The sequence below is a fragment of the Balaenoptera physalus genome (assembly GCF_965194825.1).
Source record: "Balaenoptera physalus genome assembly, chromosome: 6".
NCBI classification, from domain to species: Eukaryota; Metazoa; Chordata; class Mammalia; order Artiodactyla; family Balaenopteridae; genus Balaenoptera; species Balaenoptera physalus.
The window spans coordinates 137,005,276-137,026,771 of NC_138885.1; the positions used below are offsets into that span (position 1 = coordinate 137,005,276).

The 21,496-nt window shown below is 52.5% G+C and overlaps 1 protein-coding gene across 11 annotated transcripts in view; it reads right to left on the reverse strand.

Moving 5' to 3' along the window:
* The window catches only part of HDAC4 (histone deacetylase 4), a 291,774-nt gene that overhangs the window by 143,708 nt on the left and 126,570 nt on the right, over positions 1–21,496 (reverse strand). For 9 of the 11 annotated variants that reach the window (XM_082466244.1, XM_082466242.1, XM_082466241.1 and 6 more), the window contains one exon: positions 10,645–10,716. The exons of 1 other annotated variant lie outside the window; for it this stretch is intronic. In XM_082466244.1, the coding sequence (XP_082322370.1) occupies positions 10,645–10,716 (72 nt within the window). Of the gene's footprint in view, positions 1–10,644; positions 10,717–11,223; positions 11,238–21,496 lie in introns of those variants that run through there. One more of the 11 variants, XM_082466248.1, reaches the window with a different exon arrangement.

The window sequence follows — 21,496 nt, forward strand, 5'->3', positions numbered from 1 at the left end:
CTACCGCCAGCACCAGCGAGCCAGTGCGGGGACCCAAGCTCTGCTACGGAAGGCGGTGGGTGGCCTGTTCCACAACGTGGACCCTCACTCACCTCACCCCGCGGCAGGAGCTCCCGGTTAGCAGAACTCTACTCAGCAAGCATGACGCGGGCAGAAACGCACTGGCACCTCTAAGAGATCGTGGCCTGTAGGACAACATTATAAACAATGTCCAGGGCATAGACGTGCAGGGAGAGCCACGCCCTCGGGAGATTTCATTTCCACACTGTCTCGACGCCAACGACTCAAGATTCTCAAAGATGCTCAGCCCCAGCCCCAGCCCCAGCCCCCTCCCGCGCTGGGGCTCAGAGTCTCTTTTCAACACGCCCATGTCCCACACCAGCCCTCACCTTCGCCCACGGGCAGCTTCGTGTTCCCCACCTCAATTCACAGCAACTCCGCCATCCAGACGCTCAAAGACGAAACCCTGTGAGACAGGCCGGGACCTGGGACCCTTTGCTGCAGTGCTTGCACCTGGACACACCTCTCCTTGAGCCACAAAATACAAAGAAAGTATATGGGACTAAAAATAACGGCATGCCTGTTGCAGTTGGGGCAAATTATGGACAAAAAGATACAAAAGACCAAAAAACCCAACTGTCACTTCTGAACAGCCAGGAGCAAAAGCAGGGCACTGGGCGTGCCCCCTGCACACAGCACCACCACACGGGTGGGCAGACCACCTCAGCCACCCCTCCCGCCCGACCCCATATAAGGAACCAGCTCACACTCCCCTCCCTCCAGGGAGCGAGCAAGGGAAACTTACTTGTTTTGTCTCCCCCACTGCTGCAGCAGGGGCCCCAATAAAGCCTGGCCTGAATTTCTTGTCTGGCCTCCGGTCAATTTCTATTGATTGGGGAAGGCCACGAACCCTGGTCAGTATCACCTGGAGTTACCATCCACTCCTCTGCATCCCTCCCAGCTCACCTGCCACCTCAGTAAATCCCACTTACTTCCAAACAGCTCTAGACTAGGAGCCGATTCAGCCTGCCCACTGTGTCCACGCCAACTCACTGTCTTTACCGGTCCTCTTCTGCTCCCTCCACTCTAATTTGAGCTCCACAAACACAGATATCTTTGCTTTATTCATAAACACATGTATCCCAAGTGCCAAGGGAGGTGATGGGCACCTAGAAGGGCCGATCACTACGAAAGAGTGAGTGAGTGAGCCCAAAGCCTGCCTTGACAGGGAGGCCTTCCCTGACCACTTCATTTAAAACTGCAGAAACCCATCTCCACGAGAACTCAGCTGTCCTTAATTGCTTCTTCTTCCCCACAGCGTGGATCACCTTCTAGCATCGTCTAGCGTTCCACATCATCTACTGCCACCAAGTTGGATTTAATGAGCCTATTTAGAATCCTGCATCTGACAACTAGAGAATACGACTCTTCTAAAGCACATATTGAAGAGTCATCAACACTGGCCATAAAGCAAGTCTCAAAAAAATTCAAAGGCTTAGTCACCTTTAACCATAATACAGTATATTAGAAATCAGTAACAAAAAGATTACTTGAAAAAGTCTGCACTTACAGATGAAAAACACTTCTAAATATCTCGTTTTTTCAAAGAAAAAAGAATCATCAAACAAATGTTCAAGAGGCTACAGATTAACTACTATAAACTAGAACTTGAATACTACAAATAGAAGTTACCAAAGCATTTCCACTTGTCTCCAGAGAGAACTACAGAACCTTAAACGCTTACAGCAAGAGGAGGAGAGGCTAAAAATTAATGTGCTAAATGTTCAACCTAAGAATTTAGTACAAGAATATCCACATAAACCCCTCCACCAAAAAAAGCAGAATGGAAATAAGAACAGGAATGAAAGGAGGAGAAAATAAATGTACACGAGTATCACCAGAGGCAGAAGTTGGTTCTTTGAAAGATGACTGAAACGGACAAAGCTTGACCAGACTGGCAGAGTGTCCCCAGCTCCGACGACACCAGGTCTGCGTGTACCCTGTCCCACTAGAAACCCAGGCGGGGTGTGGAGGGCGGGCTGGCTCAGGGAAGGACGGACACGGCCAGCAGCTGGACTCTGCAGCCTCCCTACCCCTCAGCAGGATTCCCAGGCCGACCGTACGCACGGTGCTCAGGGGGCACTGGGGGGACCGAAAGGAGCGCCAGCCCCCTCCCCTCGGGCTCCTGACTCAACCGGCAAGACCCCCTCTGCTTCTCCCCGTCTGCCCCGACCAGGCACCACTGCCCGAGGACACCTGGTCAGACCCCGGCCCCACCATGGCGCTCGGGAGCCAGCCTGCCAGGGATACAGAGGGCCAGGGCTTGGGTCTAACGGCTGCTGGACGGTACGAGTTGCTGTGAGGTTTCTCCTTCAACGACCACACTTTACCCTCCTAGGGGGCAGGCTGTTGGCAGGGCTGAATGACACAGCATGTTAAGTGTGACCACTTTCCCAGCAACAATAACAGCCATGGACGAGAGTTAACAAGAGTGGTCCTCCTGACCCTGCGGAGACACAGTTAAGCACTTTTAGACACATTTAAGGGGTTCCCAGACTCTGGATATATCTCATTCACACCACGTAGCCCTGAAGTACAGAACACAAAACCTGGTAATAAAGAGACAAAAAGATACAAAGTGCTTTGCCCGCAAATGATGTGCTCATGCATCCAGACCTTCCTGGCATCCGTGATGCTTCCAATGCACAAACAGAGCAAAATCCTGAGTTGGAAAAATACTGTATCTTCTGCCTAAAAAGCACTTTCAAATACACCACGAGGATATTAAGGTTTAATGCTCTATTTTCTGTGTCAACACAGATCTTAGGGTCACCACTGCCGGTACCACATTTATTCCTACAAGATGAAGAAACGGGGAGTCGCCGACCTCATCCCACTGGGCTCGTGCGGACGTGTGGCCAGCTTCAGGCGCACGCGAGCACGCGAGACACTTCCCAGCCAGCCTCCGAGGGCCCGCTACACCGTAACCGGTAAATGTTTGCTTCTCTTGGCTCCTGTTCCCTCCTTCAGGCCCCACAGCAAGCTCCTTCTAACTCTCCGCGTCTATGGCAACAATCACAAAACAAACTTAATGGGGTGCGACAGCTGGTGATAAACATAAATAACCCAAACAATCCAATTTCCACCCTGGTTGGGAAGGCCTTTATCTTCCCTGCTCAAGCGCTGAGGATACTGAAAGAACACAGCTGGGGAACGAGGCCACTGCCATGCGGGGCAGAGTGGGCCTTGGTCGGGTGCCAGGGGTGGGCTCGGCCAGCCAGCCCGGGACGGGGCACCTGAGAGGCACAGGCGGGGCATTTCTGGTGGAAGACGGCAGACCAGACACCATCATTTATCCCCACTCCTCCAGAGCCCACTAAAAAAAACCACCAACACAACTGCAGATAAAAGGCAAATGAGAGAGAACAAAGTGCTAGGAGAAAACACATGGGTGAAGAAGGGGCACCTGCCTCGCCAGATACAAGAAACCGAATCAAAGCATCCTGAGGCTCAGGAGTGGCAGGACCCCCGACGCAGGAGAGGGACCCGTTCCGGGAGCACAGAGGCCCCCGGACCCCTGCGCACCCCGCAAAGCAGGAGACTCGTCTTCCGGGAAGGGCGAGGGTGCTGCAGTGACAGCGCTGCCCGCCGGGTGCTGGCGGCCTGGGTGTCACGCCTCCCAGCCGGGTGAGCAGGCTGACCAGCCCCACGGAAGACGCGCCAGAGCAGGGCACGGAGCCCCGGCCGCCAGCACCCCCGAACCCCCGAGGGTCCCCAGCCTCTGGGTGCTCTGTCCTAAACACGAGCGGACAGGCCAGGAAAACCGTCATCGTGGAAGGCAGAGCCCAGACGGACAGACAAAACGGCACCTGGGTAGCAACCCGCTGCCCAGGAAGCAGGGCAGCCCCGCCGCCCAGGCGGCCCTCAGGGTGGAAGGCAGGCCTCGGGCAGACGGGGGAACCGGGCTTCGGTGTCCGGAGGGAAAGCTGTTTCCAAGCCCATAATCGCACCCCCTGGTTTGGTGAGATTTGAGTGAACATAATAGGGAAACACAAGGAAGAAGAAGAAAAGAGAAAGGAGGCAAAGAGAAAAGCGACAGAGACGGAGCCCAGCCGGCCCCTCCGGCTCCTGGCACATTCGGAGCTGACAGCTCCACAGAAGCCCAGACAATGCGGACCACGTAACAGGTGCAGCTCTGTGCCCTGACGGGCTCGCAGCTGCAGGAACCCACACGGCTCCCAGCCTCGGGGCCCTTGCGACCGACTGTTAAGGCCAAAGGCAGTGAGTGACAGCGGGACGAACGGGGGACGGGGGCTGGATTTACGGTACGTGAAGCAGAAACGTGAGGAGGGCTTGGCTTGCTCTCCTCTGGAAACACCATCCAGAGGCACAGGATCCAAAACTTTGTCCCGTAAAGAACTACTGGGGGGATAATCCATTTCCTAGTTGGTAAATTCCACTGCCAAGTGCATGTACCAGACTCGAGAGGGCAGAGGCCCCTGGTGGGCGGCGGGCCGGTGCCGAGGCCTGAGTTCCGCAGCTACAGCCTCTGTCCCTCTCCTCTCTGGAGCTCAGTCCCCAGGCAGAAGGGTGCTTCCTGGGAGCACTTCCTCAGCCCTGGGTCCTGAGGGCCGGCGCGGCCACGCTGGTTGAACTGCTGAGGTTCTCGTGGCCACAAATCAAACCCGCACGTGCACCTGCACAGCTGTCGGCAGAGAGCGGAGGCTGCCAGCTCATCCGCGGCGACGGGAGTCCTCTCTCTGTGGGCCAGACCCACGTGCCAGGCTCAGCATTAAAGATGGATACGTCAGCATTAAACATTAAGTAGGTCCGGGAGCTCGACGTAGCAAAGAAGCAGGCAGGCTTCTAACTTGACGATACACAGCATTCAGAGAAAAGCCTTAGCAGATGTGAGCGCTCATCCTCAACATAACTCCAAGCATTTTTGCTGTTAAGCTTCTCTACACCGGCTGGTGTTACTTCGTTTTAAACAGCGGTCCTAGGGGCCATCACAAAGGCCTTTGGGCTGGCTGGGGGGTGGCAGTCTTGCTGGAGGGATCAGCAAAGCCGGGGCGGTGGGCGGGCAGACCACAGGGTACCAGTGAGGCGGAGCGCAGGGAAACAGAAGAGGGACGGAGAGCATCGCGGGCCTCCCGCGTGCCCGATGCCCGCCTGCTTCCCGGGCACCCGCTGCCTCTGCCAGGCCGAGCAGCCACGTGACGCCAGACAGGCAGCCCAGGCTCCGAGGAAGTGCCACCAGCTCAAGGCCACACGGCCAATGGAAGGCAGGCAGACCCTGCTGCCCGGCGCCCAGGCCTTGCAGCAGCTCTGCCGGGCCCAGCCCTGACCCTGCCCTCACTTCTTCTAACACGGAGCCCAAAGCGGGAGGGCGGGAGTGGAGCTCTCTGTAACGGGGTGAGGAGGAGAAGGAATGGGACAAAAAGACGTTCTGCGTTTGCACCACGTGAGAGGCTGCCCCTGCCTGGCACGGCGGTGCTCCCTGACAGAGGCACTGCCCACGGGCGCTCGCCAATCTGGTGGGAGAGGGGACAGGTGCGGGGGCTGGGAGTGAAGCAAGTGGCCAGAGAGAAAACGGGGAGACTCCAAAGACTCCCAGGAGGACAGCCTGGGAGACCGGGAAGCGCTGGAGAAGGAGGTGGGGAAGGGCAGCCCTGGGAATTCTGAGTGGTGATGGGGGCCTGGAACCTGGGGATGGATCCCTGGGCATGACACCTGGCGAACAAGGCGGTGACACAGGAGGACAGCGCAGGACGGCGCCCCCTGGTCCAGAACCACTCTTGGATGTAAATCTACCTGTTCCCCCAGGCGACCCTGAGGCGTTTCCAAGCAGCTCATAGATGCACGCAGCAAGGCAGGGCCTCCACGGCCGGGGCTGTGATGACACTTTGGTTCTGAAGTCACGTGGGCTACAGACGCCTAAACCTGGCCTTTACGTCATGACTACTCACCAGGCCCGCACGTGAACTTGAAGGAGGGAAGTGGAAAAATTCTCAACCTTTGTTAAAACTAAGCAAACAAACTATCGGAACCTTTTTCTAATTTTTCAAACTGTTGGATTTTACTTTATGTCTTTGTGTTCTATATTTTCATTTTCCTCCACAAATTAAAACAAGCTCACAGGAAAAGCAAGGCAGGCCACCTCTTTGGCTCGTGCACGTGCTCTGTGCCCCACTGCGCGCCTGCCCGCTCTCTGCTGCAGCCGGAGGGCAGCCGGCCTGCGGGCCAGCGGGGAGCTGTCACCCAGCGATGGGCCCCTGGCCTGCAGAGAAGAGCAATGTGCAGCGTCGGGCCTGGCCCCAGAACGAGGGGACCAAGGTCCGCTCCCTCCTGGGGTGGAGCAGGAGGCAGCCTTAGGGGCCCCCAAAGGTGGCTATCGACCCTTTACTGTGCTACATCTCAACCCCAGAAACCCAGCTTTGCATGAAAAACACACAAAGGAGGATCCGGTGAGAAGTATGACAAGGGAGGTTTTGTTACGGGGGATTTATGATCACCGTGATGAACCGCTTCCTGTGCAAGGAAGGGGCATCTCCTGCAGCTTTCCCCCAGGTCACGTGTGTCCTCACGCTGGCATTTGCTTCGCATTTTCTCTCGCCAAACCAAACCAAACAACAACACGACATGCCTGGGAGGCATGGTAAGTTTCAGGCACCAGCTAACCTCAGATAGCTCCTGTTCCAAAATTCGAGGACGGTCAAGCAATTCAATAACCCCTTTGACAGTGCAGTGGTCAAATACTCTGTAAGATTTGGGAATCCGTGGCTAGAGCCAAACCTCACTTTTTTAAAATTAGTTTGGATAAAGTTCTCTAGAGTTGGGGTAGTTTCTTCAAGTTTCCAGAATTTTCTTTTAAAAATCACACCCTTGTTATACAGCCTTGAAAGGAAACCTCGATAACTCTGACTGAAACCCACGTTTACGATGAGGGCGATGGAGCCCGTAGCAGAGTCTCCTCTTTAGTCAACACCCCATCCTTAAAGCCCCGCTGGTCCAGAGGTCCCCAGCATTCTCCAAAGTGATCTTTTGCTCCAGCGGCACCCCCTGGAGAACAGAAATGGGTCCCTGCCCCGTAACTGACACGCCAGGTGACCCTGGGGAAGCGGCCCTGCCACTCGCCTCTGGCGGGGAGCAGGCAGGAAGGGCGCGGGGCCCTCCAGCAGGCCACCACCGTGGGTGCCTCGACATGCCTCCTGCTGCCTCTCAGGGCTCTTTGCCTCCCCTTTACTCCTGGGCACCGAGGCTTCTCCTCCAGTCCCTTCACTCCCCCCAGGCGCTGAGCAGCTACACTGTCCAGCTCAGAGGGAGCTCAGCTTCCAGGTGTGCAACCAGCAGCCCACACACTCACTACAGTGTCTCTTTTCTATACTAAACATGCCTTGCTTTTATAGTCAGGGAAAAAGTATGTTACTTCCCCAAAAAGTGAAAGTGATTCAGAAATGAAGGACTGAAGTGTTTTTCAAGTCCCCTGGCACAGGCAGGTGTGTGATCTCTCTCCTAGAGGACCACCTCTCACCTCTTCCTCTGCCCTCAAGCCCCACCATCTCTCCCGGCCGAACTCTGAGCTTCCAGGGAACCCTCTGCGGCTCCCGCCACCCTGTCTGCGTGCCAAGTCCCCACCCAGGAAGGAAAAGGACAACCTCCCAGGAAGGGTGAAATGCTGTACCCTCATGCATAACTGTGACACTCCATTTAGTCCAAAAAAAATGAAGAAATAGGATGCTCACACAGAACAACAGTAATGAAGGAGATGTTGCAACTAAGTGGTAGGCAAATGGTTGTTATGTTTTCTCTCTTTTATAATAGAACTATTTCACAACGCAAAACTTTAAAACAAGAAAAAAAGAAACACAAAAAGAAGGAAAGGCTTGTTTGCATATAAAAAGTTAAGGGGGAAGGTGAAGGAACCAGAATGAATCCAAAATAAACAGCATTGTAGCCTGTTCCTTCCGCAATACAAACTTTTCTAGTAAGAGAGATTCTTGCAGGAATGACCTCAAGTCTCAAGCCAAAATGGCCCAAAAATAGAAGGTATGAATAGTGCTTTTTTATTTGAGGTAAGACTTTACAAGGACTAACGTATTTAAAGAGAACCATTATCAGAAAGGCGGTTGAGTGTGCTGCCATTCATGGCCAGGAACAGACAAGAAATGAGCAGAGATCCAGGAGGGGAGGGCCACGTGGGCACTCCTCCACGCACAGCAAAAGCTGTACGTTCAAAGGAACAAGCTCCCATGCTGAATGCCTGAGTGATTCCTGCCAATTATACGCACGTATCAGTTTGTTTTCGTACCGCCGAGGGTCAAAAGAGTACTTAAGATTAAACTCAGTTGTTGGAAAATGTGCAACAGCAAACTGGGATCGACATAAAAATACATCTAAAAATGTTTCCACGTCCGTATCATAAAAATGTGGCTTAACAGAAATCGTCGTACTAATTTTCGAATTATTACGTAAGCTGAGATTCACATTTCTTTGTAGAACGTAGTTTACAGTGGTTGGAATGACCAAAACTGGAGTGTTAAGAAGGATGCCCTTCACTTCAGCAGCTTCTAAGGCTCAGCTCACGGCGAAGCCTCCGTGGCCGGCTTGGGGCGTGCAGCCCTGTGTACGCCCCTCCTTCCGCTGCCGGCTGCTCACGGGCACCGTGTCCCCCCAGTAGAGTCACCCTGAAAACACTGACCCCCGATGACACCAGCAAGCACAGCCTCATCCTCTGACTCTGACCAATGGAATCTGGAGGTGCAGTGTTACCGGCTCCAATTTCACCGGGGCCATCTCTCAAGCGGGGCGCTGCCCCCAAAAGAAGAGAAGGGGTGTAACAGACCCCAGGGGCTGTCCTAGCACCTGAACACCGGCACCGTCACAGCCACGTCCCATGCCGTGTTCAGTACCCGCCCACGGGACATTAAGAGATGACATTTCTCCAGGAACTACTAAAAATCAGACACAGAGACTTGATCTCTGTAAGAATCCTGCAGAGTCGGCATTATTATCCCATCTAGGAAATAAAACCGAGAGACTCGGCGGCTTGCCTAGAGTCACACGGTCAGTGGGTCACCAGGACTCCGGGTCCCCTCCGTCCAGGAGTACAGTCCATGTTCTGTCTGTACGTGGAGCTGGGAGGCCCATACGAAGTCTCGACCAGCAGGGTGCGCTTGTCAAGCCAGAAAACGAACTTGAAGCCCACCCACTTTCTGGTTCACTTGGAAACCACCTTTTCACAGTCGATCAAGCTACCGAAGAGCTTCTTGCTCCATCCCACACTGGGCGAGCACCAGGAAGCTGTCTGAAGATGCCCAAGCTACACAAGGCACTGGCAAAATGAACTCAAGAGAAAGGGAAATCAGCACTGGTTCCCTTGCTGGGGCCAAAATGAGAAAGAGAGCATCTTCGTCTTCGGCTGCTGTTTCCAAGCCCTCTCCCCCGCCCCGCCCCCAGCGTCCTCGGTTAACAAGTAACCTGCTCCACGGCGGGTGGAGGGTGAGGGAGAGGCGTGAGCAGCCCTGCAGGAGAACGGAGCGCCGGCACCTTCTAGGAGCCCCGCAGACAAACAACCCGAGCTTCGCGTCTGGGGAGAGGCCAAAACTGATCCTTGGCAGGCTTCAGAGAATCTCTGTGCAAAGACAGAAATCTCTTCTTTGACACTTCCAGCCCTGCCTCAAGCTTCAATTTCTTTTTAAGAGGACGGGGAAGGTGAGGCGATGGGTGGGTCAGCCGGGGGCCGGGGCAGAGGCAGGCATCTATGTGCCCCCCGTCTCTGCCAGTCCTGCCCACGGAGAGAGCGGGCATAGGGGGGAACGGGAAGGCGGGGGTTCAGGAGGTGCCGCGGGGGACAAACCACAGAGACGGAGGCCTTCGGGACACGGCAAAGGCAAGGGGCCAGCAGTGCCGCCCTCAAAACGCTGGCTTAAGAACGTATGTGGAACGCTGACAACGGTTCCCTTACATACACCCTAGGCCTTTACGAGGCTCGTTTTAGTCTCAATAAGGCCAAGGAGCCCGTGAAGAATGGCATCCGGGCTCTGAGTTGAAATCCTGGAGGACAGTAGATGGAGGGTTAGTGTTGTACAGAAAGAAAAAGAAAAAGCTCCCACAGCCGTATGGATTTGGAAAACATTGCCTATGGCATGATATTTAGGAATCTTATATATGGAATGAGAGATTTCTAATCACGGCTGATGCTTTGTCGTCAGTTACACACGGAAAGCTGCTTAGGAGACATCACTGACTCACTTTCCCCTGAGGAGCCTGGGGCCCTGGACCCAGCGTGACCTGCCCTGCGGTGTCCCCAGCTCAAGCTCAGCGCTCTTCCCCCAGACTCTCGTACAGCTCAGGGCCTGGAGTTAGACCCAAAACAAGCAGTTCTTACCTCTGGGAAGAACACACCCCATCGGAGTTCAAGACAGAAAGGACCTGCATGTCTGTGCCACTTACTTAAGAAGCATTAAGCGAAGCCCACTACATTTCCAAAACCAGTGGCCTGTTTTACCCCAGGAAAGAGCAGCCGACTTCCATGGACCTGAGACCCCACCCCTTTCTCTCCACAGCCCCCCAGGACGGCGGAGCCCCAAACACCCCTTCGGTGGCGCCTCGTGCGCAGCAGGGCTGGGTGCGCAGACTTACCCGAGCCGGGCATGTGGTTCACACGGGCAGGGTTTAGCAGCTCCACTGGCTGGTCTCGGCCAGAAAGTCCATCTGGAGGACAGAGAAAGCATTTGGCTTCAGAAACTGCTCGCATTTCAATTAAAATACTTTCCGCTCCAGGTCTGCAAGGAGCGCTTCCCCGCAAACAATGGAAATGCGTGTGTCCTTCTCCCTTCTAAAGGAGACTGGTGTTATTTTTATTTGCTGAATCAGAAAATAAAAGACCCTTTGTCGAACAACCCAACCAGTGCCCATCTCGAAGATGGCAAACACCAATTCCTGGCCGGAGGGCGTCCGGCCCAACTGTTGCGGTTTTACTGCTTTTCAGCAGCCGCCTGATACCACTCAGGGTTTCTGCAGAGACCACAAGCAGTACGATGAAGACAGACGAGTTACTCATCCTCTTCCCAGATATGGACCCGTGGACCGGGGGCCACAGAGACATGGCCCCTGGAGGCCCCGGCGAGAGCGGCCGTGGGTGTTGCCCGCTTGCGGGACAGTCAAGGAAACTAAGACAAACAAACCCGCTTTTAGGAAGATACTGGGCCAGGTTCTCACAATGGAAGGAATCGTTTCTCCCGGGTCCACCTTCCGATCGTGTTCTGACTGCAAAGATGGCACCGAAAGCACACACCCCCCCTCCACCTGGCACAGGCTGCCTTTAGACCACATTCCCTCAGACAGACAAGAGAGAAACTCCGGCAAAACTTCCAGGAATCACACTTTTGGTGTAAAATTAGCTTCTGACAACTGGTGTGAACGCCCGCAGGGACAAGCGCGTCATTACTGACGCTGCCGTGTGGTCGGTCACACTCGTTACTGATTTTACGGAGAAAGCACTGGTTTCCCAGAGCGGCCATCGGCCCCCTCGGGCAGACTTGCAAATCGTGACAAAAACACTTAGGAGCACGTCTACTGACTCTGCACTAAGGCTTTGCTTTTTGCCCCAAATGGACAGCACCTCAGGCAGCCTTCGAATGCAGTGTTCCGTGACCCATGTGTGTCTCTGGAGAGGTTCAAAGTCCAAGGACAAGAACAATGACCCCGAGGAGGTCCCAAAGCGTCTCCTGAGAACTGCAGACCCTCCCAAGGAAGTGGGGAGGCCTGTGAGCCGTGCTCCCACACCCTCGGGGGAAACGAGCTGCTCCCCTGCGGTGCCAGCCACTCCCGGGCCACGCGGGGACTCAAACGCTGGGATCTGGGGTCTCCTCTCCACAGCCAGCCACCCCGCCCCCATTCTGGCAGCTTGAAGGTAGCAAAGTGGCTCTCACAAGACACTGGGCATACGTGGGGTTGGGACAGTCCAGGCTCCCCGAGTCAGGACGAGGGCTGGGGGCCACACCCATGCCCAGAAGCAGACCAGGTCCGAACGCTCCGCCGACCGACCGTCTGCACCAAGGCTTCTCTCCAGGCATAACGACCCGCCCTGAGATGGTCTGATGCTGACTTGCGGACCTAATGCCATGTCCTGTGAGCCCCTTCACTGCCCCTCAGAAAGGGGCCTCAAGACAGTGATGGAAAGCACTTTCAAGCCGTTTTTCCTGAACGTGAATAAGTGAAATGAAAATTTCATTTTCAAAACTAAAAGGTTCAGAAAAGTCTACACGTATTTTTAAAAATCCTAATCCCACAGTAAATACTTTCAGAAACACCAAAAATCACTTTTGAAAATCCTAGTCTAGCTGCCATTTTCCGACGGCAGGGGTCAGGAGCAGGGTGCTTAGAGAGCCAGCAGGCCGGCCCTCCAGCTGCATCTGAGCGAGCCCGGGGCATTCTCTCTGGTCCCACCGCACCTGACGTGTCCCCCCCCAAACCATCATCTCCTCAGTGTCCACCCTTAGCTTCCACCTGAGCCAAAGTTCTAGAACCAGACACAGTTTAGAAACCCAGAATCCAGCACAGCTGCCTCTTTCGACAAATGAGGAAATTCTAGCTCCCGGGGCTGGCGCAGTAGCACCGGGCCTGCGCCCCGGCTCATGTGAAGGCCTTTTCTGGAGTTCGGATCGAGCTGCTTGTGTCTGCCCCGAGCCCTGCAGGTCCACTTGCTCCAAAGCCACGTGCCCGACGATGCCTGATAACATGCGACGTTCAGCCACGCTGAGGCGGGAAGACGCATCGAGCAGCGAGAGGCCGTGAGGCTGGGTGCACCGCCAGCAGCCCGTGCCCGTCCCTCCCCCCGCTCCTCTGCAGGCCACCGCATCGCCCTGACACCCCCAGCACACCCCACGCCCCTCACTCTGAATGGAGGGTCACAGAAGCCAAAAAACAAGAGGTCTTTCCACAGAAGGCAGTAGATAGAACGGCAATGGGCAGAAACCTGAACCAAGAAGGGACCGGGCACCGGGAGACGAGGCCCAGAGAAGGAAAGATAACACCAGGCCTCCCAATCCCGGCCCTGGAGTCTCCCGCTAGCTGGTCTCGGTGCTCGAGGCTGGCAGGCCCAGGCGTGTGGCCCCAGGCTGAGCACACGGAGGCGTGCAGGGCCCCTCGAGTCCCTGGAGGATTCACATCTAAACGTGGAGAGAAGATATACCAAGTCCACGGACACCTGCAGCAGGGCCCTGCGCGGCAGGGGCTGCTCAGCACGTACACGACAGTTTTAGGCATGCAAGTCAGCCGTGGGGACAGATGTGACGCGGCATTGTGGCTCCGTGTCACGGGGACCAGAGCTGGTGACAAATACCACCGGGGGCCTTACACATCCAATTCCGTATCACAGGGCTCACAAAACAGACCTGAGGCTGTGCAGCTGGACAAAACCCCAGGACAGAGCAGGGACAGAGAAACTGCGTTTGAAGGGGCAGGGGCTACAAGGGCCAGGAAAGACTGCTTAGAGCCCAGACGTAAGCGCCCACCAGCACGTGACCACGTAGCCATGGAGCAGAGCAGCCAAGAAAGCAATGCAAGGAAACAAGGAGAAGGGAATCAAAGCACGACTTCCTCTTGGCCCGTGAAACACCCCTGCAAGCAGGTTTCCGCCCTAATCTCTCTCCACTTGAGAGCCTAATTTTGGAAACCTCGCTGGATGGGGCTGTGGTACTTCGTGTGCTCAAGTGACATTTTATTTGGCTCAGGGAGCTGGCGGAGGGGCACACATGCAGCAGAGAAGCAGGGAGCATGAGGTCCTCCGTGTCTCCCTCACCACGTGACTCGTCCGTGAGTGAGCACAACGCACACGGTGGCACATGGGACGGTGGCGGACACGTGATCACGCTCGCATAGAAACAGCGCGGCCCATTTAGAGATGATGGGGTCCAACTTAAAAGCAACACTTGTCTGTAATTCAGTGTGATGGGCAGGGGTTATCTCTAACGAGAATCGTAGCCTTTGGAGCCAAAGGAACCTAACTCCCAACTCTTCGGGCCTATTCCCCGCCTTTACACATGGGAAAGCAGCCCTGCAGGGCTGAGCAATGTCTGCGAGATCATGTACTTAGCACCCCAGAACCTGGCTCCGTCACAACTAGACCAGACACAAGCCTGCACTGGGCCTTGTACTCTGTACTCTGGTACTCAGCCAGACCTGTGCCGTTCAACCAGGGCTTCCAGTCACCAAGACCGAGTCCCCCCCCGCCCCAACCCCTAGGAATTTGCCCTCATCTGGATTAAGAAAGAAAGAGGGGAAGAAAGTCGAGAAAGATAGGAAAACACCAGAAAAAAAGACAAGAAAAAGGGGGAGAAAAAGAAATGAAAGCATATCATAGTTGTAACTCCCCACTTTTCAGGTTCATTTTTCTAAAATTTCTAGAAAACAGCAAAAGAGTTCATAGAATCTTCTCTGGAACCCACTGGAAAAGTCAAGCAGGTCCCAGAGACACAGGCCCAGGGAGGCCCCAGGCCCCAGCCACACCGAGAGGTTGTATCCACACTGTGAAGCCCTGCAAGCTGCCCACCCGGCCCCCACCCCACAGAGCACGTGGGTCAGGCCACGCACAGGTCACCAGCAGGTGCTTGCATAACGTGGATACTGAAGCCATTTCTATGACAACTCCCCCATAACCTACAGGACGAAAAAATAAAACCAAAACTTCAGACCTTGAACAGAAGGGCTCAACCCCTTCCCTGATGTACAAAGTTACAGAGGATCTGCATTTTACTGCCTCTAAGAGATTATGTTTCTCGGACCAATAAAAACGGTACACGAAACCCGATAAGAGACGGGGCTGGAGAGGCCGGAGGGAGGAGGGCGGAACTGTGACCGGGGAAAAAGCCCCTGCCCTCCCCCACCCCACCCCATCCTACCCTGATGGGGATGATGGGCGTTTCATTAAGGCCCAGTCTGCCTCTCCCTGAGGACCAATGACACAGCGCGTCTTTTCACATGTTTATTGGCTGTTCTGAAGTCAAGTCTTTTGCCCTTTTTAAAAATTGGGCTGTTTGCCTTTTTCTTACTGGTTGAGAATTCTTTAAAGATTGTCACCACGAATGGTCTGTCAGTCACATGTTGCAGACGTCCTTTCAGAGACTATAGTTTCCTTCCTTAAGGTTGCATTTATCAATCTTTCTTTTAAAGCTTTTGCTTTTTGTGTCAGGTTTAAGAAATTCTTCCTTATGTGGAGGTTGTAAAGATATTTTACCATATTGTCATCTGAAACTTTTGTGGGTTTTCCCTTTTATGTGTAAGTCTCTCATCTCTCTGGTATTGACTTTTTCTTATATGGTATATAGTAGGGTTTTTGATTTTTTGTTTTTTTTTTCCATGAGAACAGCCAAATGTCCCATTACCATTATTAAGAAGCCTTACTTTCACTACCTATCAGCAACATTAATTCTGTTACAAGCCAAACCTCTGTCCTTTTGGCCAATTTGTTCATACCTGTGCCAATAATCACACTAACTGCCATAACTCTACAACAATTCTTAACACCAGGCCAGGCAAGAATCTCTGCCTTCTGCAGAATCACCCTGGGCAATATTGGTCCTTTATTACATAAATTTTAGAATCAACTTGTTAAGTTTCACCAACAAAGAAAAAAAAGAAGAAGAGAAAAAGAAAAAAGAAACTCTAGGACTGCATTGTATCCAGAATTTGGGGAGAACAGAATCTTAACAATATTCTCTCTCCCAATCCATGAACATGGAATATCACTTCATTTCTCTCAAAAATGTTTTAGAATTTTGAGTGTAGAGATATTGAACACCTTTAGATTTATTACCAGACATTTGATGTTTTAAGTAAAATATTATAGATAGTATTTTAAATTTCAATTTCTCTCTGCTGATATATAGAAATACAATCAAGTTTTATATATTGGCTTTGTACTATAGCATCTGGTTAAACTCATATTCATTCTAATCACTTACCTGAAGTTATTTTGAATTTTCTACATGCAGAATCATGTCACCTATGATAATGACAGTTTGTTCTTCCTCTCCAGACCTGATGCTTTTTATTTCTTTTTCTTGCCTTATTCTACGGCTCAGATCTATGGTACATTATTGAATAGAAATAGCAAAAGAGGACACCCCTGTCTTGTTTCTGATCTTACTGGGAATGTTTTCAATACTTCACCTAGAGTAAGTATAACACTTGCTGTAAGTTTCTGACAGATAACTTTATTAAGTTAAGGGAAGTCCCTTCTATTTCTACTTTGCAAAGACTACTGTAAAATCATATATGTGTGCTTAATTTTATTAAGCTTTTCTGTATCGATTCATTTCGTTAAATAATTCCCCCTTTCATCTGGTAACTTCCTTTACTCATGTCAAACCAACTTGCATTCCTGGGATAAACCGACTTGGTTGGGTCCAGTGAGTTCTGAGGCAAAGGAAAGGAACAAAGTCGTACAGATATAAGGGATTCGAGTGCGGCCTGAAATCTTTCCTACTTTTGATTCCAAAGAGTTGGAGACCTTGCCACACATTTCAGCCTTAGTTCCACACTTGCTCTTTTGTCAGGTACATAAAAGAACTGGAAAAATTAATATTCTAAAATGTGCTTAGTGGGGCTTGTTCGATGTAGGTCACCAAAATGAAATGGGGGTGACAAGGCTGCCTGTCCCGCACTTTATATGACAGCAGGGCACACACCTCCTCCTTCTCACAGAGCTGTTTCCAGACCTGCGGCCACGGAATCTTCAGTATTTGGCAGCAGGAATAACTCAAAGTCTTCATTCCAGCCCATTTTCCTGTCCCTTTTTATACAAGCCTTTTATTTTAGAACAGCTGTGGATTTACAGAAAAATTAAAAATAGTACAGAGAGTCCTCACTTACTCTGCACCCTGCTTCCCCTGTGATGAACATCTTACATTAGTATGTCTGGGCTGTCGTTAACTGAAGTCCATACTTTGCTCAGGTTTCCTTGGTTTTCCCCTAATGCTCTCTTGCCGTCCCAGGACCCCGCATGACATTTAGTCATCACCTCCCCTCAGCCTCCTCTGGGCTGTGATGGTTCCTCAGACGTTCCTTGTTTTTGATGACCTTGGCAGTTGAGGAGTACGGGTCAGGTGGTTTGTCGAATGCCCCTCAACTGGGATTGTCTGATGTGCTCCTGATTGGACTACGGTTGTGTGTTTAGCAAGACCACGGAGGGGAAGTGCCACGTCCATCCTGTGGTACCACATCCCACCAACATGGCGCATCCCATTGATGTTGACCATGATCACCTGGCAGAGGTGTGTCCATCAGGTCTCTTCACAGTAAGACCTGTGGCATTCTTTCCATATGGCATTCTTTGGAAGAAAGCCACTACAAACTGCCCACACTTGTAAAAAGGCCCGAGCTTTCCTTGACGCATGACTTCTCAGGAGTTAGTACGAGTGGACCTGCTCCCAAGGAGGTAGTGGGAACACCGGAGACGGAGGGCAGCCCAGTTTTGGGTCCCAAGGGAGGAAGCAGAAGCCCGGGTACAGATGGGCAGGGCTCAGCCAGAACCGCAGCTGGTGCTCAGGGGGGCGGGTGGGAGGCCAGGCCCTCAGTCTGCATTTCCCAGACTCATCTTTGAAGGTTTGTGTGAGAATTAATTCTTATCTTGAGGGCTTCCCGGAGCCTGGTGAGAAGCTGGACTATTTTCTCGCAGTAAGAATGATGGTATGCCTCCCCTTCACCCCGTTTCCTCTCCCCTCTGATCTGTCGTGAATTCAGGTCTTACAGAGAACTTGCCAGAAGGTCTGCAAAGGAAAGGGGGTTCCTCCCTAACAAATGTCTGAGTTTGGGTTTTCCCTCTGCCGCCCGGATCCTTAAGGCTCCCGTTCGTCTGTGATGCGGGTCTGGAGGGTGAGGTGGCCTCATTTCCTGGACACGGAGCCTCAGCCGAGAAGGAAGAGGCTTTCAGATCTGGAGCCGCACGTGGGCCAGGCCTGGGGAGACCAATGCTGGGGGGCGGAGGTGCTGAGCTCCCGCAATGTGGGGCCACTTCGAGGGCCGATCCTGCAGGATGGAAGCCCCGGGTCCCTACACACTAACTTAAGGAGAAAAGGCAGAATTCCTCCGGTGGAGATATTTGCGTTGCTGTGTGTGCTACTATAAAACTTGATGGAGAACAGTATGGAGATCCTTAAAAAACCAAAAATAGAACTACCAAACGAGCCAGCAATCCCACTACTGGGCATATACCCTGAGAAAACCGTAATCCAAAAATAGTCATGTAGGGCTTCCCTGGTGGTGCAGCAGTTAAGAATCCGCCTGCCAACGCAGGGGACATGAGTTCGAGCCCTGGTCCGGGAAGATCCCACACGCTGTGGAGGAGCTAAGCCCATGCGCCACAACTACTGAGCCTGCACTCTAGAGCCCGCGAGCCGCAATTACTGAAGCCCACGTGCCACAACTACTGAGCCCACGTGCCTAGAGCCCATGCTCTGCGACGAGAAGCCACCGCAATAAGAAGCCCACGCACTGCAACGAAGAGTAGCCCCTGCTCACCGCAACTAGAGAAAGCCCACACGTGGCAACGAAGACCCAACACAGCCATAAATAAATAAATAAATAAATAAATTTAAAATATATATTTTTTTAAAAAAAAAAAAAGAGAGTCATGTACCCCAATGTTCATTGCAGCTCTATTTACAATAGCCAGGACATGGAAGCAACCTAAGTGTCCATCAACAGATGAATGAATAAAGAAGTGGCACATATATACAATGGAATATTACTCAGCCATAAAAAGAAACGAAATTGAGTTATTTGTAGTGAGGTGGATGGACCTAGAGTCTGTCATACAGAGTGAAGTAAGTCAGAAAGAGAAAAACAAATACCATATGCTAATAACACATATATATGGAATCTAAAAAAAAAAAAGTGGTTCTGAAGAACCTAGGGGCAGGACAGGAATAAAGACGCAGACGTAGAGAATGGACTTGAGGACACAGGGAGTGGGAAGGGTAAGCTGGGATGAAGTGAGAGAGTGGCAAGGACATATATACACTACCAAATGTAAAACAGATAGCTAGTGGGAAGCAGCCGCATAGCACAGGGAGATCAGCTCAGTGCTTTGTGACCACCTAGAGGGGTGGGATAGGGAGGGTGGGAGGGAGACGCAAGAGGGAGGGGATATGGGGATATATGTACATGTATAGCTGATTCACTTCGTTATACAGCAGAAACTAACACACCACTGTAAAGCAATTATACTCCAATAAAGATGTTAATAAACTAATTAATTAATTAATTTTAAAAACCCTCGATGGAAAAAAAGTTTTTTAAAAATCGGTTAAGAAGCACGGAAAACTACGCAGTTCTCACGCCTGGTGAAAGGCGCCGACGCCGCCTGAGTGAAGATGGAAAGGACCGGCCAGCTGCTCGGAGGCCCGGCCGCCAGGACGGGCGCACAGGGCAGGGTCTGCAGGCCAGGCTCGCCTGCTGACCCCCACCCCGGGCCCTCCCACGTCACGTGAGTCTGTGCGGAGCCCGCGGGGGTGTCCCAGGACGCTCAGGGGAGGCCAGCATTCCCTGCACCTGACCTGCGGAATCCTCCTACTGGAAGCTTGGCCCTCTTGTTCATTTAAATCCTAAAAGGGGGCTCAATACACTGAAATGTCACAGACAGAAATGATTCATCAGGTCAGCAAAATACTCACATTCCCCCAGGGCCCTTCCCCTGACCCCCCAGGGGTCTCAAACTCCCCCCAGCACCTGGCCTCCCTCCCCTCTGCTCCCCGCCTCCTTTGCTGAAGGGCCCCCCATCCCTCTGGCATCCTTCAGAGCCACATCCAACAGAGCCCCCGCCTGACCGATGCCAGCACCACTCAGGTGCTCTGTACGCTCAGGCGGACCAGACGGGCACCTCCCTGTGACTTCTGCTAAGAGCCTCCAGCGTCTCAACCCATTAAATGTTTCTTTTCCTCATCATGCAAGCTGCGGGAAAAACAGCAAAGTTCTATAATAAAGCTTGTACGTGCCCATTAATATGAATTAAACTTTAATGAGCTAAGTGTTATGAATTCCTGAGGCATGTCCAACACAGTTTACGTGTACTTATCAGAGAAAATGAAAATGGAAGCTAGACCCTTTTTCTCTAGGCAATACTTTTCCTTCAGGAAAATCAGGCAGACTTTTGCAAAGGTCAGGGCTGATCTTTGAGGTTTTCTTGTCCTTCCCCTGGAAATCAAATCTAGCTCCAGCTACCAGTTTATAGGAAATACGTGTTTAAAGGAACAGGTTCAAAGGCCACCAGGAGGCTCTGATCCGTCAGGTGTGGAAGGACAAAATCGAAGGGCAAAAGCCCCAGTTCCTCGGGGCGGGTAGGAGAGCTGCTACAGAGTAAACACTGCAGACCCGTCACTCAGTCCCAAGGCTTGCATCCTGATTTGAACAAATGACAGTACCAAGACTTTTTTAAAGACAATGAGCAAAAACGGAACATAGCTTGGGTATAAGATGACAGTTGGGAATTAGTATTCATTTTGTTGAGTGTGACAATGGGATTGTATCTGTCAGAAACACACGCTGAAGTGTTTATGGGAAAATGCTGTGGCATCTGGGGTTTTTTTTAAATTCTCCAGGGGATAAAGTTTGGAGAGGGGGGACCTGATGAAGTGGGAGTGGTCAGAAAGCTCAGGGTTTCTATGGGCACAGAGATCTCACTATATAGACTACAGTTCGTCTTTTTTTTTTTTTTTTTAATTTTTCATGACAAGAGTTTTCGAGAGATGCCAAGACATGCCCTCTCTTCCTGTTCCTTAGCATCTGTCCTCGCTTCACATCTGCCAGCTCCTCAGTCTAACTAGTCCTCTCAGTTACGTTCCTAACAATCTCCAGTTTATTACCAGCCCCTAGCCGTGCAAGCAAGCAAACCCTCCCAGCTCACATTCAACTCAGCAAATGGGTCCTGAGCAACTGAGATGTGACGATGAGCAGGACACAGGCCCCGGCTGGTGTCAGGATGAACTCAGCCCCGGCGAGGGTGGACCGGCCCTCACCGATCTGAGATACGACCCACAGACCAGAAAGCTCTGGTAGTGAGGAAGGACACACAGCGAGTGTGGCCACCAGGAGGGGCCTGGACCAGAGCTGCCTGGGGCGGAGCGGGCTCTGTCCGGTCCCCAGGTCCCAGGTCCAGCTCGGAGCTGCACGACGGGAAGGAGTGAGGGCCGGGGAGGGGTATGCGAGGGAGCGAGTAAAGAAAACAGCTTCGCGGGTGGGCAGCGCTGGAGCCCAGGCCGCTGTGCCCTGGGAGGCCAGACAAAGGCTGGCTCTGTCCTCCCTGGTCCCGGGCAGCCTTTCCTGAGGGGAGTTTCTCAGCTGCCTTTCAGATGGTCCTGCAGGGACAGTCTGCTCCTCCTCCTCCCTCCCTAGTGAGCCGACAGCTCTCAGCTGCCCCCATCGCGTGGCCCGGCCCAGCTCAACCGTTAATAAGTGACTTAGAAAATCAGGAGAAAGTGTCCTTGCCCGCCTT